The following is a 26,321-nucleotide window of genomic DNA, read 5'->3' on the forward strand; positions in this document are numbered from 1 at the left end:
CCGGGCTCTGGGTGTGCCTTCCAGGGGGGATGCAGTCCAAGAACAGACCAAGAGCCCTCCCCCCAGGCCCCGGAAGCCTTGGTTCTGGGCCTCCCGGGCTGCCCACGGCTGCGGGCCCCAGGCGGGTGGTGACCTCGGAGGGCGCGTCCCCATTGGCATTTGTTAGATCAGGAAGTGTTTGTGTGGAGGTGCTGGGGGCGGGGGGTGCGGGCCCCACCAGGGGGCAGGGGGAGGGAGAAGGGGTTCCTCCACCGGCCACAGGGTGGTGATGGCCCCATCCCCTGGGGAAGGAGGGCTGGGCCTGGCTGTGCCCGGGGCTGCGAGGGGAATTGGCCCCCACAGCCCACAGCGATGGGGAGGAAACCTGGTCCCGGGGGTCCAGGGCAGGGGCATTTGGGGAGGAGGGACCCCGCTTCAGGATGGGCACCTTATCTGTAGGTGCCAGTCGGAGCCATCCCTGGGCGCGGGCCGCATCTCCCTGGGCTGTTATCAGTCCCAGAGTCCACAGGACGCTCCCGGGTTAACGTGTAACCGCACGCCGCCCTCCACCCCCAAAGCCACTGGTGCCCAGGCTCCAGTCACTCTGTGGGGGGGTCTCAGGCTGTCATGGACGTCCGGAAAGAGGGGCCGTCCCGCAACCCTCACTCCTCAGCCCAAGTGAGAGCCCCTGAGTGCGGGAGGGGGGCTCGGGCTGGGCCTGGGCTCCGGGGACCCTAGTAGGCTGGAGGAATTGGGGGTTTTGGCCTCCCCAGAGCCTGGGTTCTCTGGGGCTGGATGTCCTGGGGGCCCTGAGTGGGGGTGGGGTGGGGTGGGGGCCCTGAGTGGGGGTGGGAGCCCCGAGACCTGTGTCCTGGCCAGGTGGGGCCTGTCCTGGGGGCCCTGAGTTGGGGTGGGGTGGGAGCCCCGAGACCCGAGTCCCGAGTCCTGGCCAGGGCTGGGGGTGGCTGGAGCCTCCTCCCGGGGCTGAGCCGTGCCTTGTCTGGAAGCAGCCGCACCTGGGCAGCCTGAGCCCCTTCTTCCTCACCTGCACCGCCTACTTCCTCCTCTGGATCCCTGAGGACCCGCCGTCCAGGGTGGGCGCCCTGGTCAAGTGCCTGCCGGTGCTGTGCCTGGTGGGGCTCCTGCGGGCGGGCCCCGGCTCCGGCTCCGGCTCCGGCGGGGGCTGCAGCCTTCGCCTGCAGGTGGCCCTGCTCTTCTCGGCCCTCGGGGATGTCTTCCTCCTCTGGCCCGAGTACTTCCTCTATGGTGAGCGGGGTGAGCGGGCCGCACTGTCCCTTTCGGACCCGCACTAGGGGCGCCGGGTGCAGGGGCGACTCCCTGAGAGCCTGTGCCGGGAGCCAGGGGCGTGCGACACACCCCACCCCCGCCTCGGGGAGCTCAGCCTGACCTGAGCAGGGGTGAGTGGAGGAAGGGGGGTGGGTCCCCGTGTCGCAGTCTTGAGTAGGACAGTCTCACAGAGAAGGGGGTTCGGGAAGGACGGATGGTCTAGGCCAGCCGTGGGCAAACTACGGCCCGCGGGCTGGATCCGGCCCGTTCAGCTGTTCTATCCGGCCCGCAGAGTCGCAAGAGCGGAGGGTTCTCTTGCTCTCCCCTCCGCTCCTTTACTTTGAATTTATATTAGTTCACACAAACACTCCATCCATGCTTTTGTTCCGGCCCTCTGGTCCAGTTTAAGAACCCATTGTGGACCTCGAGTCAAAAAGTTTGCCCACCCCTGGTCTAGGCAGAGGGGCCAGCAGGTGCAAAGGCCCTGGGGTGGGTGTGCCCGGTGTGTGCGTCCACACAGACTCCATGCTGAAGCCCAGTGGGGAGCAGAGACGTGAGGGTCCAGGGACAGTTCTGAGCAGAGGAAGGACAGACCCCGGACACCGCATGGCCCAAGGGCAGGGGGGAGCGGGACCGCCAGGGGGCCCTGGGAGCTGGCAGGGGCCACGCAGGGAAGCAGGTCTCACGGGTGCCCCACCCCCTGTCCTCCAGGTGTCCTCGCCTTCGGCATGGCCCAGCTGCTGTACGCCTGTGCCTTCGGCTTCAGACCCCTGCGGCCCGGCCTCCTGCTGCCCATCGTCCTGGCCTCGCTGCCGTTCTCGGGCCTCCTGCTGCTGCACCTCCCGCCGGACCTGGTCCCGCCCCTGGCGGCCTACGCGCTGGCCCTGTCCACCATGCTGTGGCGCGGCCTGGCCAGGGGCGGGAGCGCCCGCTGGGGCGCCCTGCTCTTCGTCGCCTCCGACTCCCTGCTGTGCTGGCACACCTTCATCCAGCCGCTGGCCCCCGGCCGCCTGCTGATCATGGCCTCCTACTACGCCGCCCAGCTGCTCATCACCCTGTCGGCCTTCCAGAGCCCCAAGCTCAAGACCCACTGACCGGGGGCCCCGACGGGCCGGCGTCCACCCACTCCCCTCGTGCAGGGACCCGGGCCTTCCAGCCGGGCCCAGACCGGGAGCCGCCCGTGGAGGCTGAGCGGGCTCCCGGACTCCCGTCTGCAGGCCTCCGTCCACCTGTGGGAACCGCTGGCAGAATTCCGGGGGCACCGCCGAGTGGCGAACACCTTCCCTCGGTTCTGATTCCGGGTTCCAGGCCCCTCAGCCAGGCCCAGGCCTCCCCAAGCCCTGCCCGCTCCTGTGAGCTCCTGAGCCTCCCCAGTCCGCTGGCCCCTCCCTCTGGCCTGGATCTATTTCCCTGTTGCCAGAGTAAAGGGAACCAGGAAATATCTCCTTTATGTGGGGAGGGGCGGGAGGCGTGGTCACAGTCACAGCAAAAAGGTATTTCTTCTTTTTCTTCCTTAAAACAAAAATTTCTATTTGAAAACATCCATGTGTTTACTGAGGTTAGAGACAGAGGAAGGAAGAGGGAAACATCAATGATGAGAGAGAATCATGGGTTGGCTGCCTCCTGCACGCCCCCTACTGGGGATCAAGCCAGCAACCTGGGCATGTGCCCTGACTGGGAATCGAACAGGTGACTTCTTGGTTCCTGAGTCAAGGCTTAACCAATGAGGCACACTGGCCAGGCAAAATTTTTCCTTTTTTAAAAAATGTATTTTATTGATTTTTTTTACAGAGAGGAAGGGAGAGGGATAGAAACATCGATCAGCTGCCTCCTGCACACCTCCTACTGGGGATGTGCCCGCAACCAAGGTACATGCCCTTGACCGGAATCGAACCTGGGACTTTTCAGTCCGAAGGCCGACACTCTATCCACTGAGCCAAACCCGTTAAGGCTCATCATTGATGTTTCCATCTCTCTCTCCCTCTCCCTTCCTCTCCGAAAGCAATAACTAAATAACTGAATGAATGAATGAATGAATGTATAAAAGTTAAAGAAAGAAAAAATGTAAATAAAGGCAGCTATGGCTTTACCAGGGACCCCAGGGTGTGGTGGCAGCTTTGGGGAAATGAGCTGGGGGCCTTGATGTCACCAGGACCCCCCCTTCCGCAGGCCGCCCTGAGTCCTGCTCTATTTCTTCCTCAGTTGGTGAGAGAAGTGAGCCAGGACTCCCCCACCCTCACCCCTGCATCCTCCTGCAACGTGGCTGGGGCGCCCGTTGATTCCCTGGATCCTCCGAGCCTGGCTGGGGAGGGCCGAAGGGAGGGGTGAGGCGGGAGTCGGGGCTGGTTCCCCAGCGCGAGTTGCAGGGAGACCTGGTCCCAGCCCTGGCCGGCTTGGCTCCGAGGACAGAGCGACCACCTGCGGACTGAAGGGTCGCAGGTTCGATTCCCTGTGAGGGCACATGCCCGGGTTGGGGGCTGCATCCCCAGTGGGGCGTGTGCAGGAGGCAGCCGGTCCATGATTCTCTCTCATCATGGATGTTTCTATCTCTTCTTCTCTGAAATCAATAATAATAAAATAATAATAATAATAATAATAATAATAATACCCTCCTACAAAGGCGTGTCTGTGGTTCCCCGTCCTTGGACACGTAAGAATCGGAGGCAAAAAAATGTGGACTTGGAGAAGTCTGGAGCCAGCTTGCTCCCTGCAGGCTCAAGATCAACCATCCCACATAGAAGAAATAAAAAGAAAAAAGGAAAAAAAATAAAGACCTCGTCCCATGTGCGGGCAGGCGGACGCAGCGCGCCTGCGCGGAACCGAGCCCGGGTCGCGGTCTCGCATGAACCCGACCCGCAGATTCCAGTCCCCACTCAGCCGCGAGGGGTCCGGAGCCTCCGCGCGGGCCCAGGGGCTGCAGCGAGGACAGCCCCCCACGCGCTGCTCCGAGGGCGATGCTCAGAGATTCGCTGGGTGAGCTCCCGCCGGAGGGGGTGCTCCGTCCCCGGGGGCGGCCCGCGGCGGCAGGGCCGATGCTGGAAGCACTTGCCAGACGCAGGGACCCGCACGTGCAGAGACCCTGGCGTCCGGAACCGCCTGGGGTGCCCACACCCCACATGCACAGCCTCGGGGTAGCTGGAGCAGAGCCAGGTCGGGCTGGGGCCGCGTGCGCACCTCCTGCGCACAACTGTGCGCGCCCCGGCGTCTCCCTCGGGGGCAAAGGAGGGTCCGGAGGCCGCGACCCGGGCCGAGGACGGGGCGGGGCGGGCGCTCTCCCTGGAGCTTCCACTTCCTCCTCCTCCCTCCCCGACCCGACCTGTGGCCTCGCGGTCCCGGGGCTGGGAAAGGGGAAATGCCTGCATTTAAAGTCCAGCAGGTGGAAGGGCCCGTACTGGTCACCTGGGTCCCGCCGAGGGCGCAAGGATCACCGCAGGCATGACGGGGGCTGGGGGGGGCCTCGGGGCCTGGGGGAGCCTGGTGCTGCTGGTGAGTGGGGCCTCTGGGAGGGGCAGCGGGGAGGGCGCCAGTGCTGCGTCTGCGGGATGGGGAACTGGGCTCCCTGAACTCGGGTCCTGAGGGAAAGGGCGGAAGGTTCCCCGGAGAAGAAAGCAAGGGTCCAGGTTCCGGGAGATTGTTGGGGAGTCTTACACCTGGGCTCCTAGGTATGTCCTGTTCCGGGTGAGAGTAAATTCTGGGTTAAAATGCCCTGCAGTCCCGGCCCCGGCCCCGGCCCCTCCCTCAGACCCTGAGATCCAGGCCCCCAGGCCCTCCTCCCTCAGACCCAGGAGTCCAGGCCCCAGCCCCTCCTCCCTCAGACCCTGAGATCCAGGCCCCCAGCCCTCCTCCCTCAGACCCAGGAGCCCAGGCCCCCAGCCCCTCCCTCCTCCCTTAGACCCAGGAGCCCAGGCCCCCAGCCCCTCCCTCCTCCCTCAGACCCAGGAGCCCAGGCCCCCAGTCCCTCCTCCCTCAGACCCAGGAGTCCAGGCCCCCAGCCCTCCTCCTCCCTCAGACCCAGGAGCCCAGGCCCCCAGTCCCTCCTCCCTCAGACCCAGGAGTCCAGGCCCCCAGCCCTCCTCCTCCCTCAGACCCAGGAGCCCAGGCCCCCAGCCCTCCTCCCTCAGACCCAGGAGCCCAGGCCCCCAGTCCCTCCTCCCTCAGACCCAGGAGCCCAGGCCCCCAGTCCCTCCTCCCTCAGACCCAGGAGCCCAGGCCCCCAGTCCCTCCCTCCTCCCTCAGACCCAGGAGCCCAGGCCCCCAGTCCCTCCTCCCTCAGACCCAGGAGTCCAGGCCCCCAGCCCTCCTCCTCCCTCAGACCCAGGAGCCCAGGCCCCCAGCCCTCCTCCCTCAGACCCAGGAGCCCAGGCCCCCAGTCCCTCCTCCCTCAGACCCAGGAGCCCAGGCCCCCAGCCGCTCCTCCCTCAGACCCAGGAGGCCAGGCCCCCAGCCCCTCCTCCCTCAGACCCAGGAGTCCAGGCCCCCAGCCCCTCCTCCCTCAGACCCAGGAGCCCAGGCCCCCAGTCCCTCCTCCCTCAGACCCAGGAGCCCAGGCCCCCAGCCCCTCCTCCCTCAGACCCAGGAGCCCAGGCCCCCAGTCCCTCCTCCTTCAGACCCAGGAGCCCAGGCCCCCAGCCTCAGACACCATCAGACTGGTTATCTGGCCCCTGGTCCCCAGCCTGTCTCTCCCCCATTTCCAGTTTGTTGATGACTTTTCTTCTTTTCTTTTCCTTTTTAATTATTATTATTATTATTATTATTATTTTTACCAGCAATACCTTGCTTACTTTTATGCTTCTAGTCGGCCATACTTTTCGGGAAGTGAACAGGCGGGCCCCCATTCTTTATCTCTGGGCCTGGCCTTATCCGAGCAGGTGGAGGGCAGGTGTCCAGCCAGCTCCTGGGTCCCTGCAGCCCCGCCCTGCCCTCCCCACACACCCAGTAAAGGCAGCTGGCCTTGGGGTGACCTTTGTCAAGGCTGAGCCTGGGGGAGGAGTCCCGTGCTCCCAGTGTCCCTCCCCCGGCTGTGCCTCTCGGGGGGGGGCTGAGGCTGGGAGGGTGCAGGCTGCCCCCCGCCCCACAGTCTCACCTGAGCCTGGAGGTGAGGCCGGGCTCTGACTGTCCCCTCCGCTCCCCCAGGGCCTGTGCGTCTGGACCGGAGCCAGGACAGCAGGTGAGGGATCCTTGCTGAGTCCACCACCCACCCAGAGAGGGAGCACCTCAAGTCTCATGCATGAGCTTTGGGGGGGGGGTCTCCATGGAGGGGGCAAGGATCCCGGGCAGGCGCTGATGGGAGGGGATGAGGGAGTCCTGTGTGCTCCCCTGCCCACACCCAGCCTCGCTTCCCGATTCCCAGCACCCGGCCCCGTCAGGAACCTGAAGGTGTGGAATCAGACCAGCAGCTCCGTCACCCTGAGCTGGGAGCCCCCGGGAGACCCGCAGAACTACACCTACACCTACTGGGTCAGGTGCACCGGAGAGGGTGGCACAAACGAGACCAAAAACACGACAGACGTCACTTACACGGCGAGGGGACTCACACCCGCGACCCGCTATGAGTTCTCCGTGTGGGTGGAGGGAGGTGGAGCCAACAGCGCTCAGGAGACCCTCAATGCCAGCACAGGTGAGAGCAGCCCCCGCGTAACCTGTTGTGGTTGGTGTGTGTGTGTGTGTATGTATGTGTGTATGTGTATGTGTGTGTGTGTATGTATGTGTTTTTAATAAAACTTTTTTTTTAGCCCTAACCGGTGTGGCTCAGTGGATAGAGCGTCGGCCTGCGGACTGAAGGGTCCCTGGTTCGATTCCGGTCAAGGGCATGTGCCTTGGTTGCGGGCACATCCCCAGTGGGGGGTGTGCAGGAGGCAGCTGATTGATGTTTCTCTCTCATTGATGTTTCTAATTCTCTCTCCCTCTCCCTTTCTCTCTATAAAAAAATCAATAAAACATATATATATTTTTTAATATATTTTATTGACTTTTTACAGAGAGGAAGGGAGAGGGATAGAGAGCTAGGAACATCAATGAGAGAGAAACATCGATCAGCTGCCTCCTGCACACCCCCCACTGGGCATGCGCCCGCAACCAAGGCACATGCCCCTGACCGGAATCGAACCTGGGACCCTTGAGTCCACAGGCCGATGCTCTATCCACTGAGCCAAACCAGTCAGGGCTATATTTTTATTTTTAAAAAATATATTTACTTATTGATGTCAGAGAGGAAGGGAGAGTGAGAGAGAAACATCAATGATGAGAGAGAATCATTGATTGGCTGCCTCCTACACGCCCCCTACTGGGGATCGAGCTCACAATCCGGGCATGTGCCCTTGGCCGGAATCGAACCTGGGACCCTTCGGTCCACAGGCCGACACTCTACCCACTGAGCCACACTGGCCAGGGCGGTTGTTTGGTTTTGGGAGGGAGGTGTCTGGTGGGCCTGGAGCACCCACAGGCGAGCACGGCAGGTTCGTACACCCACAGAAAGAGAATGGGGGCCCGCCTGTACGTGCCAGGTTTCTATCAGCCTCACTGGCCTCAGTCAGAGGGAAGGGGACGTGCGCTGCAGAGAGCGAGTTCCTTAGCTCAGCGGAGTCAGCGTGTCATTGTGACCTGTGGCCCAGGTAGTAGGGAGGACCGGTGAGAGATTGTACAGGCTGACCTGCGTCCCAATTCTTCGAACTCCGTGGGTGTATTCCATTATGTATTCATTTGTTTGTTTGTTTGTTTGTTTTTAATACATTTTTGTTGATTTCAGAGAGGAAGGGAGAGGGAGAGAGAGAGAAACATCAATGATGAGAGAGAATCATGGATCAGCTGCCTTCTGCACGCCTCACACCTGGCATGGAGCCCGCAACCCGGGCATGTGCCCTGACCTGGAATCGAACCGTGACCTCCTGGTTCATAGGTGGATGCTCAACCACTGAGCCACGCCGGCCGGGCACAGCTGCCAGTTGGACTTGAGGGTCTAGCCTCCGCCCCAGGCTTCCTGGGCCCAGTGGGGAAGGAAGGCCTGCACATGTGGGCCCCAGAAACCTCAGCTGATCCCCCCTCCTGTCCCCTCCTCAGCCCCCAACCCCGTCAGGGACCTGACCGTGGAGAGTCAGACCACCAGCTCCATCAGCCTGCGCTGGGAGGCCCCAGACCCCCAAAGCTACACCTACTGGGTCCGGTACATGGGAGAGGATGGCAAGAACGGGACCCGGAACACGACAGACGTCACGTGCACGGTGGAGGGACTCACGCCCGCAACCTCGTTCCAGTTCTCCGTGTGGGCGGAGAGGCACGGAGTCAACAGTTCCGTGCAGACCCAGGAGGCCTCCACAGGTCAGCCGCACCCCATCTGATGGCTGGGTTCCCCCCGGGGGTGGGAGGAGGCGGCTGGGACCCGGTGGGAGCAGGGCCAGCCCAGGGCAGCCGGCAGGTCAATGGGCCTCCGTGGGCCGGACCTGCAGCCGGGCCCCAGGAGAGCCGGCCACAGCCCAGCGTTGTCCCTGGGTGCTCCTGCCTCGGAGTTAGGGCTGGGGAGCTTTCTAGACCATCATGCTACTGGGGGAGGGGAGGTGTCTCTGCTTAGCACCCAGGGCGGGGGCGGGGGCGGGGGCCCCACTGGGAACTGGGGGGGTCAGCGATGACCGGCTCCCCTGTGGACGCTGAGCCTTCCTGCTGCCGTCTCAGCCCCCAACCCCGTCAGGGACCTGACCGTGGAGAGTCGGACCACCAGCTCCATCAGCCTGCGCTGGGAGCCGCCCCAGGGCCCCGACCGCAGCTACACCTACTGGGTCGAGTGGACGGGTGGCAGTAGTGAAACTGGGACCCAGAGCACAGCACACACCAGTGTCACCGTGGACGGACTGAAACCGGGGTCCGCCTACGAGCTCGCCGTGTGGGTGGAGAACAGGAACATCAGCAGCTCCCGGACCCTTCGCCCCGCGGCCACAGGTGACTGGGGGGGGGGGGGGGGGGCATTTGTTGTGTCGTCATTATCCTGTTTGTTTTGTTTTTTTGTTTTCATTTTAAAAATATAGATATATTTTTATTGGTCTCGGAGAGGAAGGGAGCGGGAGAGAGACAGAAACATCAATGATGAGAGAGAATCATGGATCATTGACCAGCTGTCTCTTCCAAGTCCCCTCCTGGGGATCGGCATGTGCCCTGACCCGGGATAGAATGGAACAGTGACCTCCTGGTTCATAGGTTGAGGACGCTCACCACTGAGCCACGCTGGCTGGGCCTTTTTGTGTGATTTTTTTTCTCCCCGAGGGAAGTGATAGGTGGATGTGGTGAATCATCAGAAGGTGGCAGAGTCTCCAACCGGCTCCTCTTTGGGTCACGTTGACCAGGAGATGAAGAAAGAACATCCCGCCCTGGTCGGTGTGGCTCAGTGGGTAGAGCGCCGGCCTGCGGACTGAAGGGTCCCGGGTTTGATTCCAGTCAAGGGCACATGCCCGTGTTGCGGGCTTGATCCCCAGTAGGGGGCTGGCGGGGGGGCAGCCAATCCATGATTCTCTCTCATCGTTGATGTTTCTATCTCCCGCTCCCTTCCTCTCTGACATCAATAAAAAAAAAAATATTTAAAAAAGGAAGAGAATGGAGGCCCTGCCTCTACCTTCAAGGCTTCTATCAGCCACATTGATCTCCGTGAGAAGAAACCGGACCTTCGTTGTAGAGAGCGTTTCTCCAGGCCATGGATTCATTCAACATGCGATCATTGTGATCCGTGGTCACGTAAAAAGACCAGTGAATGTTTGTTCAGGGTTAACTTCATCCCAATTCGTGGAACTCAGGGTGTGTGTATTTCACTACTTATTTATGTGCTTGTTTATCCTCATCCAAGGATATGTTTATTGATTCCGAGAGAGAGGAAAGGAGAGAGAGAGAGAGAGAGAGAAAGAGAGAGAGAAACATCGATGTGAGAGAGAAACATCAATCCGTTGCCTACCACATGAGCCTCACATGGGATCAAACCCACAACCTAGGCATGTGCCCTGACCCGGAATCAAACCCGAAACCTTTGGGTGCACGGGAGGACATTCCACCACCTGACCCACCTGGCTAGGGCTCGCTGTCACCTGGAAGTCACGGCTGCCATTTTTAAAAAATAGATTTTTATTGATTTCAGAGAGGAAGGGAGAGGGCGAGAGAGAGAGAAACATCCATGAGGAGAGAGAATCATGGATCGGCTGCCTCTTCACGCCCCACACTGGGGACTGAGCCCGCAACCCGGGCATGTGCCCTGACCTGGAATCAAACTGTGACCTCCTGGTTCCTAGGTGGATGCTCAACCACTGAGCCACGCCGGCCGGGCACAGCTGCCAGTTGGACTTGAGGGTCTAGCCTCCGCCCCAGGCTTCCTGGGCCCAGCAGGGAAGGAAGGCCTGCACACGTGGGCCCCAGAGACCACAGCTGACCCCCCCTCCTGTCCCCTCCTCAGCCCCCAACCCCATCAGGGGCCTGACCGTGGAGAGTCAGACCACCAGCTCCATCAGCCTGCGCTGGGAGGCCCCAGACCCCCAAAGCTACACCTACTGGGTCCGGTACATGGGAGAGGATGGCAAGAACGGGACCCGGAACATGACAGACATCACGTGCACGGTGGAGGGACTCACGCCCGCAACCTTGTACCAGTTCTCCGTGTGGGCGGAGAGGCACGGAGTCAACAGTTCCGTGCAGACCCAGGAGGCCTCCACAGGTCAGCCGCACCCCGTGTGATGGCTGGGTTCCCCCCGGGGGTGGGAGGAGGCGGCTGGGACCCGGTGGGAGCTGGGCCAGCCCAGGGCAGCCGGCAGGTCATTGGGCCTCTGTGGGCCCAGGAGAGGCAGCCAGGCCCCAGGAGAGCCGGCCACAGCCCAGGGTTGTCCCTGGGTCCACCTGCCTCGGAGTTAGGGCTGGGGAGCTTTCTAGACCATCATGCTACTGGGGGAGGGGAGGTGTCTCTGCTTAGCACCCAGGGCGGGGGCGGGGGCGGGGGCCCCACTGGGAACTGGGGGGGTCAGCGATGACCGGCTCCCCTGTGGACGCTGAGCCTTCCTGCTGCCGTCTCAGCCCCCAACCCCGTCAGGGACCTGACCGTGGAGAGTCGGACCACCAGCTCCATCAGCCTGCGCTGGGAGCCGCCCCAGGGCCCCGACCGCAGCTACACCTACTGGGTCGAGTGGACGGGTGGCAGTAGTGACACTGGGACCCAGAGCACAGCACACACCAGTGTCACCGTGGACGGACTGAAACCCGGGTCCGCCTACGAGCTCGCCGTGTGGGTGGAGAACAGGAACATCAGCAGCTCCCGGACCCTTCGCCCCTCGGCCACAGGTGACGGGGGGCGGGGGGGCATTTGTTTTGTCGTCGTTATCCTGGGTTTTGTTTTTGAATGTATTTTTATTGATCTCGGAGAGGAAGGGAAAGCGGGGGAGAGAGACAGAAACATCAGTGATGAGAGAGAATCGTGGATCGGCTGCCTCCTGCAGGCCCCACACCAGGGATCAAGCCTGACACCCGGGCCTGTGCCCTGGCTGGGAATCGAACTGGGACCTCCTGGTTCATATATGGACGCTCAACCACTGAGCCATGCTGGCCGGGCTATGTCTTGATTTTAGACAGAGAGGGGAGGGGGTGGGCGGTGAGAGAAAGAAAGAGAGAGAAGAAGAGAGAGAGAGAGGTGAGAGAAATACTGATTTGTTGTTCCCCTTGATGCATTCATTGGTTGATTCTTGTATGTGCCCTGACCGGGGATCGGACCCCAACCTTGTCATAGTGGGATGACCGACGCGCTAACCCACTGAACTACCCGGCCAGGCCCTGGAAGTGTTTCCTAACAAGCTGGCTGCACAGGGAACAGGGACATGACTGTGTTGAGGACCTTACGGACGAGGGGCGTGGAGCCCTGACTATCTCTCTGTTCCTTCTGCCAGTCCCCAATGCAGTGACAAGTCTCCGGATCGAGGACCAGACCACCAGCTCCATCACCCTGAGCTGGACAGCTCCCCAGGGCCCAGATCACCCTCCCTATACCTACTGGGTCTCCTGGACCGTGGAGGGCGGTGTTGCCACCGGACCCCAGGACACCCCGGATACCAGGATCACAGTGAAAGCAATGGAAGCTGGGAGCCTGTACACCTTCACCGTGTGGGCGGAGAGGAACGGGGTCAACAGCAGCAGCGAGACCCGCACGGGGGCCACAGGTGAGACCCCGTCTAGGTCTGGGCCCAGCACTGCTGGGCTGGAGCGGGGGGGAGAGTGATGGGGGCATGTTGCAAGGTTCCTGGGAGACGAACTGTGCTTGGCGAGCCCTCACCAGCCTCCTCGGACCTGGAGCTTGTAGGTCTGCCTCCTAGCGGGTGTCTGCCCTCAGCGACCCGGGTTTTCCGATTGGAGGGTCTGTCTTTGGGGACGAAGAGAGCCCCTGGCTGTCCAGGAGTCAGTAAAGTCACCAGCTAGTCGCCCACAGCTTGTCCTGGTGAACTGGCGGATCCAACGGGGCCCCGCCTCCCAGCCTGCAGGTGTGGGTCCCCAGTGTGAGAGGAAGCAGAATGACCTCAGGGACTCGGTGCACTGCTGATGCATGGGACCAGGAACTCTTCAGTCTTTGGCCATTTGGGCTAAGAAGACTGAAGTCAACAGAAACGTCTAGAAACGTGTTGTGTCTGGAAGGGTGGTCCTGCCGGAAGCCAATTCCAGCATGTCATAATTACAAGAGTTTCATCGAAAGGTTGATGGAACTTGGGGACTCAACAAGGGCTGAGTCACATATGTAATTACTTGTTGGAATGGCTGAAAGGCATTTCCCCCAAACCTGAATAGGATGAGTGTTTGCTGCCAGACAGCTCAGGGCATCTCAGTCTACATGTTATTGCCTCCTGCTGGCCAAACACCTGAACAGCTGTAGGCTATTCCCCAATCTTTTTTTTAAAATATATTTTATTGATTTTTTACAGAGAGGAAGGGAGAGGGATAGAGAGTTAGAAACATCAATCAGCTGCCTCCTGCACACTCCCTACTGGGGATGTGCCCCCAACCAAGGTACATGCCTTGACCAGAATCGAACCTGGGACCTTTCAGTCCGCAGGCCAATGCTCTATCCACTGAGCCAAACCGGTTTTGGCTATTCCCCAATCTGACAGTGCTTCTGTACCGTACCCTTTGAAGTGTATTATCTCCACCTTGCCTTAGGACAGTGGTTCTCAACCTTCCTAATGCCGCGACCCTTTAATACAGTTCCTCATGTTGTGGTGACCCCCAACCATAAAATTATTTTCGTTGCTACTTCATAACTGTAATTTTGCTAATGTTACGAATCATAATGTAAATATCTGATATGCAGTATGTCTTAGGCGACCCCTGTGAAAGAGTCGTTCGACCCCCAAAGGGGTCGCGACCCACAGGTTGAGAACCGCTGCCTTAGGACAAGTTGTGTTAATAAAAAGCAAGGGTCCTGAGACAAGGAGAACTTTCGCTCCTTTAGCTGAAGCTCCTCTGACCCCCAATGCCTTTCAAAACTATCTTTCGTCTTTGGACTCCTGCTTGATCTACTCACAGCCTTTCTCCAGATTGCTGAACCCCTTCTTAATGCTGGGACAAGAACCCCGGCATGGTCCCCACCTCTTTTCTGTGGTTCACCCTCCTTGGGAAGTAGGCCGATCCGATGGCTGGGGCACCTCAGCTCTGCAGGGAAGGGGGCGTGAGGTGAGGGGCCTTGGGGATCCACCCCTTGAGTTGTCTGTCTCAATTCCCAGCTCCCAACGAGGTCACAGCTCTGCAGAAGAAAACTCAGACCAACAACTCCATCGCCCTGCAGTGGGAGGCCCCCGCAGACCCCCGCTCTCAGCTCTACATGTACTGTGTCCAGTGGGCCAGTGGGGGAGATCCCCAAAGGGAAGGAGACTCGCAAGGACACCAGGTCGACCAGATAGCCAGGACCAATGAGACTTGGTATGTGGTGGAGGCTCTGGAACCCGGAACTCCATACAATTTCAGCGTGTGGGCAGAGAGGAGCGATGTAGCCAGTTCCACACAGAGCCTCCGCGCATCCACAGGTGAGATGGGCCCCCTTTTACCTGTTTGGGGTTTGGGGGCGGGAGGCGGGGAGCTCGTAGAGGATGAGAAATGAGTGGACTACAAATCCCATCAGGCCTTGGGGCCCTGACTGTATAATCTGCGGTGATCCAGAATCAGAGCGCTCATGGGAGTTGTAGTTTGTGGGGACCTGTTGTGAGTCCATTTGGGAATTTAGAAAGCGAGGGACGAAGAAGTATTTTGGTTTGGGAAAGGGAAGCATGGGCTCATGGTCGTTGTCATGGAAGTGGCATCACTGGCGGTGAAGCGGGGAAGAGATGGAGCACCACCTTGGCTGGCACCTACCGACCCCTCTTGTCCCCTCCTCCCAGCCCCGGACCCGGTCACCATCACCTCCTGCACCAGCACCTCTGGTGGCTATGGGCTCACCCTGACCTGGACCTGCCCCCGGGGCGGCTATGAGGCCTTTGAGCTGCAGGTGGGCGGGCAGCAGGGCTCCTGGGACAGAGCCTTCTGCGGGAGGGGCGTGTCCGTGTCCGACCTCCAGCCCGCTCAGTCCTACGCCGCCACCGTCAGGACCCTCTGGGACGGACTGAGGGCCCCAGCGGCCTCGGTGACCTGCCACACGGAGAGTGCAGGTGAGCACAGCCCCAGGGGACGGGCAGTCTCTCCAGGCCCCGCCCCCACCCCCAGGCCCTGTGGTGCGGGCGTCTTACCTACCCAGGGGTCCTCGTTGTTTGCTTGTTTGTGAAAGCTTTCTGCTTTCTTTAAAGCAGTTCTACTGAGCCCTGACCGGTTTGGCTCAGTGGATAGAGCGTCGGCCTGCAGACTGAAGGGTCCCAGGTTCGATTCCGGTCAAGGGCATGTACCTTGGTTGCGGGCACATCCCCAGTAGGGGGTGTGCAAGAGGCAGCTGATCGATGTTTCTAACTGTCTATCCTTCTCCCTTCCTCTCTGTAAAAAATCAATAAAATATATTTAAAAAAAAAAAAAAAGTTCTACTGAGGTGTAAGTCCCATAACAGAACTCACCCATTTATTTATTTAATTCTTTATAATACATTTTTATTGATTTCCGAGAGGAAGGGGGAAGGGGAGAGAGAGAGAAACATCAATGCCGAGAGAGAATCACCGATCCACCGCCTCCCACACACCCCCCACACCGGTGACTGAGCCCACAACCCGGGCATGTGCCCTCGACTGGAATCGAACCTGGGACCCTTCAGTCCACAGGCTGACCCTCTCTCTATCCACTGAGCCAAACCGGCCAGGGCACGCCTCCCCCATTTAAAGTGTACAATGATCCCTGGCTGGTTCGGCTGAATGGATAGAGCGTAGGCCTGTGGACTGAAGGGTCCCGGGTTCGATTCCAGCCAAGGGCACATGCCTAGGTTGTGGGCTCGATCCCCAGTAGGGGGCATGCAGGAGGCAGCCGATCGATGTTTCTCTCTCATCATTGATGTTTCTCTCTCTCTCTCTCTCTCCCTCTCCCTTCCTCTCTGAAATCAATAAAAACACATTTAAAAATAAAAAAGGTGGAGGCAGGAGAGATGGGGTGTCAGGAGCTAGGACATGGGCCCTAACGGCTCCCCGTGCCTCCTCCCCCAGGGGTCATCGCTGGGGCCATTGTCGGGGTCCTGCTGTTTTTCACCCTGGTGGGACTGCTGATCTTCTTCCTGAAGAGGTGAGACTCCACGCGCGGCTGACCGAGAGCCTGGAGGTGGGGGCAGGGAGGGATCAGCACCGCTGGTCCCAACCTCACCTCCTGAGCCTTTCCTCCCAACACCCTTTCCCCAGGTATAAAAAGGGCCAGAAGGAGCCAGCACCCAGGTGAGCCGGCGGTTGGGGGAGCATCCAAAAGGATCACTGTCAGGTTAAATCAAGGGGTGTTCGCTGGGCACTGCGTGGGTCATAGGGCAGGACCAGAGACCCCCCCCACACACACACACACACTTGTCTCAGACGGGCCTGATGCCCGCCCCCCCGCCGGCCTTCTTACCCCCAACTGCCCCCCTGCCGGCTTTCTCACCCCCAACTGCCCCCCCCTGCCAGCCTGCTCACCCCCAACTGCCCCCCAGCCAGCCTGCTCGCCCCCAACTGCCCCCCCCACCGGCCTTCTCGCCCCCAACTGCCCCCCCTGCCAGCCTGCTCACCCCCAACTGCCCCCCAGCCAGCCTGCTCGCCCCCAACTGCCCCCCCCACCGGCCTTCTCGCCCCCAACTGCCCCCCCCTGCCAGCCTGCTCACCCCCAACTGCCCCCCAGCCAGCCTGCTCGCCCCCAACTGCCCCCCCCCCACCGGCCTTCTCGCCCCCAACTGCCCCCCCTGCCAGCCTGCTTGCCCCCAACTGCCCCCCCCGCCAGCCTTCTCACCCCCAACTGCCCCCCCCCGCCAGCCTATTTGCCCCCAACTGTCCCCCACTGCCAGCCTATTTGCCCCCAACTGCCACTCCCTTCTGGCCTTCTTGCCCCCAACGGCCCCCCCCATGCTGGCCTATTTGCCCCCAACTGCCCCCTCCTGTGCCGGCCTGTTCACCCCCAACTGCCCCCCCCCATGCCGGCCTATTTGCCCCCAACTGCCCCCCCCCGTGCCAGCCTGTTCAACCCCAACTGCCCCCCCCCCGTGCTGGCCCATTTACCCCCAACTGCCCCCCCCCCACTGGCCTGCTTGCCCCCAACTGCCCCCCCCCCGCTGGCCTGCTTGTCCCCAACTTGCCACCCCCGCCAGCCTATTTGCCCCCAACTGCCCCCCCCCCGTGCTGGCCTGATCACCCCCAACTGCCCCCCCCTGCCAGCCTGATCACCCCCAACTGCCCTCCCTTCCTGGCCTGATTGCCCCTAACGGCCTCTGCCTCAGCCCTGCTACCATGGCTTTGTCCGGAAGGACTTCTGGAAGGTCACCTGGTCTAATTAGCATATTACCCTTTTATTCGTATAGATTGATTTCAGAGAGAAAGGGAGAGAGAGAGAGATGGATGGAAACATTCATGATGAGAGAGAATCATTAATGGGCTGCCTCCTGCACGCCCCCTACTGGGGATCGAGCCCGAAACCCGGGCCTGTGCCCTTGACCGGAGTTGAACCCGGGACCCTTCATTCGCCAGGCCGGCGCTCTATCCACTGGGCCACACCAGCCAGGGCATAAAAATATTTGAAGAAAAAGGAAAAGACAGCGTTGACAGGAAGGGAGCGAGAAAGAGCTGGAGTTGCCGTGACGGGGTCAGAAGATTTCTTTTTCATGAGGGCGGTTAGCACGTTGACAAGTTCCAGGGAAAGAGGAGAGGGTCCCAAAGAGGAAGGCAAGGAGGGGGCTGGAGCCCTGGGGGAAGGCAGTGGCCGGTTCCATTCCTGGTCAGGATCCTGGGAGGGGCGTGCAGGAGGCAGCCGATCGCTGCCATGCTTCTCTCTCTCCCTCTCGCTTCCTCTCTCTCTAAGAATCAATTTTAAAATCTTTTAAATTAGCCGAAACCGGTTTGGCTCAGTGGATAGAGCGTCAGCCTGCGGACTGAAGGGTCTCAGGTTCAATTCCAGTCAAGGGCACGTACCTCGCTAGCCAATCCATGTGTCTCTCTCTCGTCAATGTGTTTCTCTCTCTGTCTCTCCCCTCTTTTCCACTCACTGGGAAGAAAAAAAGAAAGAAAGAAAGAGAGAGAAAAAGGGAGAGACAGAGAGAGGGAAAGAGAGGGAGAGAGAGAAATAAGTTTCGGTAAAACCATACACGGTTTGTCCTTTTTTTTTTTAATATATTTTATTGATTTTTTACAGAGAGGAAGGGAGAGTGATAGAGAGTTAGAAACATCGATGAGAGAGAAACATCCATCAGCTGCCTCCTGCACACCCCCTACTGGGTATGTGCCCGCAACCAAGGTACGTGCCCTTGACCGGAATCGAACCTGGGACCCTTCAGTCCGCAGGCCGACACTCTATCCACTGAGCCACACCCGTTAGGGCTCACGTATCTTTTTGAGACACTGCTTTCCATTCTCTCTCTCGTATATATCCAGGAGTGGAACTGATGAATGAAAATCACATTAATATTATTATTATTATTATTACTTTATCCTGCAATTCCACTTCAGGGATTTATCTGAAGGAAAGAAAATCACTCTGTTGGAAAGATATACGAACCCCCCTATGCACTGCAGCGTTACTCACAGTCGCCAAGATATGTCGATCCGTAGGTGAACGGGGAGAGAATGTATGGAATAGCCCTGGTCTCTGTGGCTCCGGTGGTGGGGCGCCGTCCGGGGCACCCAGAGGTTGCTGGTTCGATTCCCTGTCAGGGTACACGCTGGGGTTTGGGGCTCGATCCTTGGTAGGGGGCGTGCAAGAGGCAGCCGGTCGGTGTTCAGTTTTCACGTCCGTGTTTCTTTTGCTCTCTCTCTCTCTAAATAAAAGGAAAGAGCCGAAACTGGTTTGGCTCAGTGGATAGAGCGTCGGCCTGCGGACTGAAAGGTCCCAGGTTCGATTCCGGTCAAGGGCATGTACCTTGGTTGCGGGCACATCCCCAGTGGGAGGTGTGCAGGAGGCAGCTGATCGATGTTTCTAGCTCTCTATCCCTCTCCCTTCCTCTATGTGAAATATCAATAAAATATATTTAAAAAGTACAATAAAAACAAAAAATTTAAATAAAAGGAAAGAAAAGATGGTTCCTACGCGCAGTGGGATCTGCTTAGCCTGAAGGAGAAGGGGGAGGCAGCCCTCCGTGCCAGCCAGGGACCTTGAGGGTTATGCTGAGGGAGGTCCATCAGGCAGAGCGAGGCAGATGCGTGATGTCACGTACATGTGGAGCCTCAAGATAATAATAAGAAAGCGAATCACAGATGCAGAGAATAGATGGGTGGTCGCCAAGGCCGGGCGGAAGGTGTGGGCAAGTGGGGGGAGGCGTCAGAGGCTCCAGGCTTCCGGTTATGAGATACGTCCGTTCCGGGGATGTGGACAGCAATGAAAGCAGCTTTCCCCCAGCCCAACAGCACGGGCTAAAGGCATCTAAAACCTGTGTGCCCCCCTCCAGCTTCCCAAGGGATATCCCTGCGGCCGACTTTGCTGACCACGTCCGCAAAAATGAGAAGGACAGCAACTGTGGCTTTGCTGAGGAGTACCAGGTGGGTGGGGTGGGCAGGGGAGCAGCAGGTGGGTTGGGTGGGGAGAGGAGGTGGGGTGGGGAGAGGAGCAGCAGGTGGGTGGGGGTGGGGTGGGGAGAGGAGCAGCAGGTGCGTGGGGGTGGGGTGGGGAGGGGAGCAGCAGGTGGGTGGGTGGGGTGGGGAGAGGAGCAGCGGGTGGGTGGGGTGGGGAGAGGAGCAGCAGGTGGGTGGGGTGGGGAGAGGAGCAGCAGGTGGGTGGGGGTGGGGTGGGGAGAGGAGGTGGGTGGGTGGGGTGGGGAGAGGAGCAGCGGGTGGGTGGGGTGGGGAGGGGAGCAGCAGGTGGGTGGGTGGGGTGGGGAGAGGAGCAGCGGGTGGGTGGGGTGGGGAGAGGAGCAGCAGGTGGGTGGGGGTGGGGTGGGGAGAGGAGCAGCAGGTGGGTGGGGGTGGGGTGGGGAGAGGAGGTGGGGGGGTGGGGAGAGGAGCAGCAGGTGGGTGGGGGTGGGGAGGGGAGCAGCAGGGGGGTGGGGTGGGGCAGTGGGCTCTGTGGGGAGCCTTGTGTCAGCCCTAGAGACACACCTTGGATTCCCTGACACCCCCTCTCTAGGCGGCCCTCTTGCCCCCACCGTCTCCTAAATCACCCCCAGTGCACACACGTTCCATTCCTGGGGGCCACAGATCCAGGGCACAAGGCGTAAATGGGGGGGCGGGGCAAGGGAGCCAGGGGGGTGTCCTTCAGGGAAGCTGGAGGAACCCTTACACCACGCACCCCTCCTCTGCCTGCGCCCCAGCGCCTGGTCCTGGAGGGCCACGGCCAGTCCCAGACGGTGGCCTCAGCTCCAGAAAACAGCGCCAAGAACCGCTACCGGAACGTGCTGCCCTGTGAGTCGGTGTTTTTAATACATTTTTATTTATGTCAGAGGGGGAGGGAGAGGGAGAGAGAGAGAAACATCCATGATGAGAGAATCACGGATCGGCTGCCTCCTGCTCGCTCGCCCCACCCTGGGGATCCAGCCCGCAACCCGGGCACGTGCCCTTGACCGGGAATGGAACCGTGACCTCCAGGTTCATAGGTCGACGGTCCACCATGGAGCCGCCTGTGAGTCTTGAGCTGCTGCTGGCTTTGTCCCCAGGCATGACTTTGCCAGCACCCTGTCCCTGGCCCGTCCCTTACCCCCTGGGACATGTGGGCTCTGTCCCCAGCCGGTCCTTCCAGCTGAGGCTCCGCCCCCTGCGAGCTCCAGGTGTCTGTCCGCCCCTCAGTGTGACTCCTGTCTCCCTCTCTGCCCGCCTCGCTCCTCATCCCCAGACGACTGGTCCCGCGTGCCCCTGCGGTCCCTCGGAGGGGCCCCGGGCTCCGACTACATCAACGCCAGCTTCATGCCTGTAGGTTCCGCGGGGAGCAGGGAGGGTGCGAGGGGGCCTCAGAAGCTCAGGGCCGGAGGGGTCACCACTGCCCGTGTCCCTCCCCCAGGGTCTCTGGAGCCCCCAGGAGTTCATTGCGACCCAGGGCCCCCTGCCCCAGACGGTGGGTGACTTCTGGCGCCTGGTGTGGGAGCAGCAAAGCCACACCCTGGTCATGCTGACCAACTGCGTGGAGTTGGGCCGGGTGAGCAGACGCCGGCAGGGACCTGGGGGACTGATCCCCAAGCTCCATCCGTGACCCCCTCCCCACCCCCCGACACTGATCCCAGTGTGGACCCTGACTCACACCCCAGGATTCCCTCCCGTGGGACCCCAACCTCCCCCATCGCCCCCAGCCCATCCCGTGTCCACCTGTGGGGTGAGGCCGATCGCAATGACCTTGGGACCCATGGCTCCTGCCGGCGTTCTTGTCCCAGCATTAAGAAGGGGTTCAGCAATCTGGAGAAAGGCTGTGCGTAGATCAAGCAGGAGTCCAAAGACGAAAGATAGTTTTGAAAGGCATTGGGGGTCAGAGGAGGTTCAGCTAAAGGAGCTAAAGACTCTCCTTGACTCAGGACCCTTGCTTTTTATTAACACAAGTTGTCCTAAGGCAAGGTGGAGATAATACACTTCAAAGGGTAGGGTACAGAAGCAATGTCAGATTGGGGAATAGCCTACAGCTGTTCAGGTGTTTGGCCAGCAGGAGGCAATAACATGTAGATTAAGATGCCCTGCGCTGTCTGGCAGCAAGCCATCATCCTATTCAGGTTTGGGGGAAGTGCCCTCTAACCACTCCAACAGGTAATTACATGTGTGACTCAGCCCTTGTTGAGCCCCCAAGCTTCATCAACCTTTCGATGAAACTCTTGTAATTATGACATGCTGGAATTGGCTCCCGGCAGGCTCCTCCTGACCAGGGAGGACCTGCATACAGAGCCGCCATGGGGAGGGGTCTGGGCAGGTTCCCTGCCTGCCCCCCGCCCCCCGCCGTGCCCTGACCCTGCAGTCCTCCCCCAGGTGAAGTGTGAGCATTACTGGCCTCTGGATGCCCAGCCCTGCACCCACGGGCACCTTCAGGTGACCCTGGAGGGGGAGAAGGTGATGGAGAACTGGACAGTCCGAGACCTAAAGCTGCGACACGTGAGTCCCCCACACCCGCCACCTCAATCCCTCCCCCAGGACGTTCCGGGAAGTCCCCTCCCCACAACTCCCCGGGACCACGGGGTGCCGCAGGGATCCGCCCCCCCAACCCAGCCCAGTCCGCAGCCAGGCTCCTCTCCCCCGTTCTGAGCTCTCCCTCCCCCCACCCACCCTCGGTCTAGACGCAGGAGCAGAAGACTCTGTCCGTGCGACAGTTCCACTACATGGCCTGGCCGGACCACGGCGTCCCCCACTCCCCGGACCCCTTGCTGGCCTTCTGGAAGGTGCTCAGGCAGTGGCTGGACAACAACCCCGGGGGAGGCCCCCCCATTGTGCACTGCAGGTGAGGACCAGCCCGACCCTGTCCTTGGGCCTCCGTGCCCTGACCCAGGCGCCCTCTCCCAGGGGAAGTGTGAACATTCCTTGGGAGAGATGCCCCCTGGGGACTCCAAAAACGGGGTTATTTGGGTCCAAGGGAACTGGTAGAGGAGGGAGAAGGGGATGGAGACAGGTAAGGGAGGCAGCGTGAGGACGAGGGTCCCGATGAGAAGGTGGGAAAGAAAACGAGAAGGTAAAGGAGGAGAAGGCCTGAGTGAGGAGGAGGAGCAGGGAGGACGGTGGAGAACAGGAGGAGAAGCCACGAAGGCTTGGAGAAGCATCTGAAACTCCTCCTTGGGCTCCTGTGCCAGCCTCAGCCCTCCATCCAGTTCCTGTTTATGCCGGAGCCCCGCAGGTGACATTTCCCGGAATGTAAATCAGAGGAGGATGAGGAGGGAGGATGAGGAAGGGGTGCTTCTGAGTGACAGCCAGCCTCTGCTTGGGTCTCGCTCTCTTTTTATTTTTATTTTTTAGTATATTTTATTGATTTTTTACAGAGAGGAAGGGATAGGGAGAGAGAGCTAGAAACATCGATGAGAGAGAAACATCGATCAGCTGCCTCCTGCACACCCCCTACTGGGGATGTGCCTGCAACCAAGGTACATGCCCTTGACCGGAATCGAACCTGGGACTCTTGAGTCCGCAGGCCGACGCTCTATCCACTGAGCCAAACCGGTTAGGGCCTCGCTCTGTTTTTAACGTTTGTATTGATTTTAGAGAGAGAGGAAGGGAGAGGGAGAGAAAGAGAGAGAGAGAAACATTTCCTGCCTCCTGCACACCCTCCACTGGAGATTGAGCTTGAAACGCAGGCATGTGCCCTGACCGGGAATCGAACCGGCGACCTGCTGGTGTACAGGATGGTGCTTCTTTGGCCTTAATTGATTTCAGAGAGGAAGGGAGAGGGAGAGATAGAAACATCAATGATGAAGGAGAATCCTTGATCAGCTGCCTCCTGCACGCCCCCTACTGAGGACCGAGCCTGCAACCCCGGGCGTGTGCCCTTGACCGGAATCGAACCCAGGACCCTTCAGTCCGCAGGCCGACGCTCTATCCCCTGAGCCACACCATCCAGGGCTTGCGTGGGGCGCTTAACCTGTCTGCCAGATGGTGCGCTAACCCCTGCCTGGTCCCGGCAGAGCGCCCTCTGGAGGCGCCTCCGCAGACTGCCGTCCCTTCCCCCCAGGGCAGAGGGGTGGAGCCTCGCTGCTCAGAGCCTTGACTCCGGAGCCTTAGCTGGAGCCCTAAAAAGGCATGAAGCGCTGGGTGAGGAGACGCCGGGCGGCCCTTGGAAGCGGCAGGCCGAGTGAGAGAAGCCAGACGCGGCAGGTCACCGCGGGCGACCCTGTTTCCATGCAATGCGCAGGGCAGGCCAGTGCGCCCGCCCGGGAACACGCTGCGGTTGCCAGCGGCTGGAGGCCCAGGGGAGTGGGCAGTGAGCGCCCCAGGGCCATGGCGCCGCCTTCAGGGGAGATGAGTGTTTGGGAAACGGGACAGAGGTCATGCTTGCCCCGCATTGTTTAAAGTGGTGAATTTTATGTGTAAATTTTTTAAAAATACGTTTGTATTGATTTTAGAGACAGAGGAAGGGAGAGGGAGAGAAAGAGCAACATCCGTGAGAGAGAGAAACATCGTCCCCATCGACCGGCTGCCTCCTGCACGCCCCTTACTGGGGATCAAGCCCACAACCGGGGCGCGTGTCCTGACCCGGAATCGAACCAGCGACCTTTGGTGCATGGGATGATGCTCAACCACTGAGCAGCACTGGCCAGGGTTTGAACATTTTTTATTGGCCCTGGCTGGTGTGGCTCAGTGGATAGAGCATCAGCCTGTGGACTGAAGGGTCCCGGGTTCGATTCCGGTCAAGGGCACATGCCCAGGTTGTGACTCGATCCCCAGTGGGGCGTGTGCAGGAGGCAGTGGATCCATGATTCTCTCTCATCATTGATGTTTCCCTCTCTCTCTCTCTCTCTTCTCTCTGACATCAATTGAAAAATAAAATAGAGCCCTAACGGGTTTGGCTCCGTGGATAGAGCGTCGGCCTGCGGACTGAAAGGTCCCAGGTTCGATTCCAGTTAAGGGCATGTACCTTGGTTGCGGGCACATCCCCAGTAGGGGATATGCAGGAGGCAGCTGATTGATGTTTCTCTCTCATCGATGTTTCTAACTCTCTCTCCCTCTCCCTTCCTCTCTGTAAAAAAATCAATAAAATATATATTTTAAAAAATAATATAAAAATAAGCCCTGACCGGTTTGGCTCAGTGGATAGAGCGTCGGCCTGCGGACTGAAGGGTCCCAGGTTCGATTCCGGTCAAGGGCATGTACCTTGGTTGCAGGCACATCCCCAGTAGGAGGTGTGCAAGAGGCAGCTGATCGATGTTTCTCTCCCATCGATGTTTCTAACTCTCTATCCCTCTCCCTTCCTCTCTGTAAAAATATCAATAAAATATATTTAAAAAAAAAAGACTTTAAAAAAATAATAATAATAATATAAAAATAAGCCCTAGCCAGTTTGGCTCAGTGGATAGAGCGTCGGCCTGCGGACGGAAGGGTCCCAGGTTTGGTTCCGGCCAAGGGCACATGCCTGGGTTGTAGGCTTGATCCCCAGTAGAGGGCGTGCAGGAGGCAGCCGGTCAACGATTCTCTCTCATCATTGATGTTTCTATCTCTCTCTCCCTCTCCCTCCCTCTCTGAAATCAATACAAATATATTAAACAAAACAAAACAAAAAATCAGACCCCTGCCCTCTGTCTCAAAAATCCCTCCCGTGCCCTGACCCTTTCTGTCCCTCCCCAGCGCCGGCGTGGGCCGCACGGGCACCCTCATCGCCCTGGATGTCCTGCTGCGGCAGCTGGAGTGCGAGGGGGTGGTGGGACCCTTCAGCTTTGTGAAGAAGATGCGGGAGAGTCGGCCCCTGATGGTGCAGACCGAGGTGACTGGGGTCTGTGGGGGATGGGGCGGCGGGTGGAGGTGGAATCCCAAGGTCAAGCAGGCCACGGCTCAGGGGGCCATCCCTCACCGCGCCCCCTGACCCCCCCCCCCCCCAGGCCCAGTACGTCTTCCTGCACCAGTGCCTCCTCCGGTTTCTGCAGCAGTCGGGCCCGCCGCCGGCCCAGAAGAACGCGGCCATATACGAGAACCTGCTCTTCGAGAACGATGCAGCCGTCGATGTTTAGGGGAAGCTGAGCTTCAGGGCCCGGAGACCCCAGCCCAGCCAGACTCACACTCGGGATCCAGACTTCAGCCCAGATTACTGGACCCCTGGGAGAGCAAGGGGCTGGGGTCCCAGACTCCTGGGCCCTGGAGGAGGGGGGCTGGCAGCCCTGGTGGAGAGAGGTCCGGTGGGAGCCAGGATCCTGGTTCCATGAAGGAGGGGAGGGGTGGGGGCTAGGATGTCCTAGTTCTTGGCGGGAGGAGGAGACCAGGGCCCCCTTGGGCTGCGGGGTCTCCCAGAAACAAGCTGGATTCTGAGGAAGGAAGGAAGGAAGGAAGGAAGGAAGGAAGGAAGGAAGGAAGGAAGGTAAGGGCCCGGGATTCTGGCCACCCAAGGAGTCAGGTAGGCAGGATCCTACTTTTTACTCCAGAAACCAAATCTCCTAGGACCTCAGGTTTCCCAGCACCCACTCCCTGTACATATTTCCCCCCTCCATCCGATAACTTATTAAATCACTATTCTCTGCAGAAATACTGGCCCCAGTGGGTTTCTGGGTCTCGAAATAATCTGGGGGTGGGGTCCTGGGGATAGGATTTTCAGGCACTGAGGCGTGAGTCCTAGGGAGGTAGCTAGAGGGACCCACAGGTTTGCACCTGAAAAAGAGCAGGTGTGGATGGCCGAGAAGGTCCAGAGTCCCGCATCCACAGCCATGTGGACGGGTTTCCTGGGGCTTATGTCCTGGGCCTGGAGACAGGGGGACCTCGAGGGGGGCGAGGGGGTGATGCCTGGAGGACACCTTCACAATGAGTCTGGCGTCTGGATATATGAATAGTAGGGAGAGAGGGGCGGCTGGATGCCAGTTGGCTGGGCTAGAAGGCAGAAAATAAGGGGACCAGGATGAATATCGC

The 26,321-nt window shown here is 59.8% G+C and overlaps 2 protein-coding genes across 3 annotated transcripts; both read left to right on the top strand.

Annotated features, from left to right (window-relative positions):
- The first annotated feature begins 553 nt into the window (after nucleotides 1-553).
- On the top strand, nucleotides 554-3,361 carry TMEM86B (transmembrane protein 86B). Of its 2 annotated transcripts, none has more exons than XM_080644708.1 (3): nucleotides 554-657; nucleotides 987-1,245; nucleotides 1,978-3,361. In XM_080644708.1, exons 1-3 carry the CDS (start codon nucleotides 607-609, stop codon nucleotides 2,358-2,360), a joined length of 693 nt encoding a protein of 230 aa, XP_080500834.1. In that variant the 5' UTR covers nucleotides 554-606; the 3' UTR covers nucleotides 2,361-3,361. The 2 variants fall into 2 exon arrangements, with proteins under 2 accessions (XP_080500834.1, XP_080500835.1); XM_080644709.1 differs by having other exon boundaries at nucleotides 586-657; nucleotides 990-1,245.
- A 983-nt stretch (nucleotides 3,362-4,344) lies between these two features.
- Nucleotides 4,345-25,941, top strand: PTPRH (protein tyrosine phosphatase receptor type H). The gene is made up of 20 exons (XM_080643828.1): nucleotides 4,345-4,416; nucleotides 6,400-6,433; nucleotides 6,617-6,883; nucleotides 8,323-8,580; nucleotides 8,932-9,195; nucleotides 10,688-10,945; nucleotides 11,299-11,562; nucleotides 12,162-12,431; nucleotides 13,983-14,282; nucleotides 14,634-14,900; nucleotides 15,870-15,945; nucleotides 16,059-16,091; nucleotides 19,274-19,364; nucleotides 20,132-20,222; nucleotides 20,650-20,726; nucleotides 20,815-20,949; nucleotides 21,762-21,884; nucleotides 22,067-22,227; nucleotides 25,056-25,191; nucleotides 25,307-25,941. The coding sequence occupies exons 4-20, from the start codon at nucleotides 8,430-8,432 to the stop codon at nucleotides 25,433-25,435; spliced, it is 2,826 nt and encodes a 941-aa protein (XP_080499954.1). The 5' UTR covers nucleotides 4,345-4,416; nucleotides 6,400-6,433; nucleotides 6,617-6,883; nucleotides 8,323-8,429; the 3' UTR covers nucleotides 25,436-25,941.
- The last annotated feature ends 380 nt before the right edge of the window (nucleotides 25,942-26,321 follow it).

This window comes from Plecotus auritus (assembly GCF_963455305.1).
Source record: "Plecotus auritus genome assembly, chromosome: 10".
NCBI classification, from domain to species: Eukaryota; Metazoa; Chordata; class Mammalia; order Chiroptera; family Vespertilionidae; genus Plecotus; species Plecotus auritus.

What these genes read in the sequence shown, in the direction of transcription:
- TMEM86B (XM_080644708.1), top strand. Translation starts at nt 607, where the DNA reads ATGGACGTCCGGAAAGAGGGGCCGTCCCGCAACCCTCACTCCTCAGCC. An exon ending in ACCCTCACTCCTCAGCCCAA is followed by an intron (nt 658 to 986) that starts GTGAGAGCCCCT and finishes CTTGTCTGGAAG; the next exon opens with CAGCCGCACCTGGGCAGCCT. An exon ending in GCCCGAGTACTTCCTCTATG is followed by an intron (nt 1,246 to 1,977) that starts GTGAGCGGGGTG and finishes CCTGTCCTCCAG; the next exon opens with GTGTCCTCGCCTTCGGCATG.
- PTPRH (XM_080643828.1), top strand. Translation starts at nt 8,430, where the DNA reads ATGGGAGAGGATGGCAAGAACGGGACCCGGAACACGACAGACGTCACG. An exon ending in CTGATCTTCTTCCTGAAGAG is followed by an intron (nt 15,946 to 16,058) that starts GTGAGACTCCAC and finishes CCCTTTCCCCAG; the next exon opens with GTATAAAAAGGGCCAGAAGG. An exon ending in ACTGCGTGGAGTTGGGCCGG is followed by an intron (nt 20,950 to 21,761) that starts GTGAGCAGACGC and finishes GTCCTCCCCCAG; the next exon opens with GTGAAGTGTGAGCATTACTG.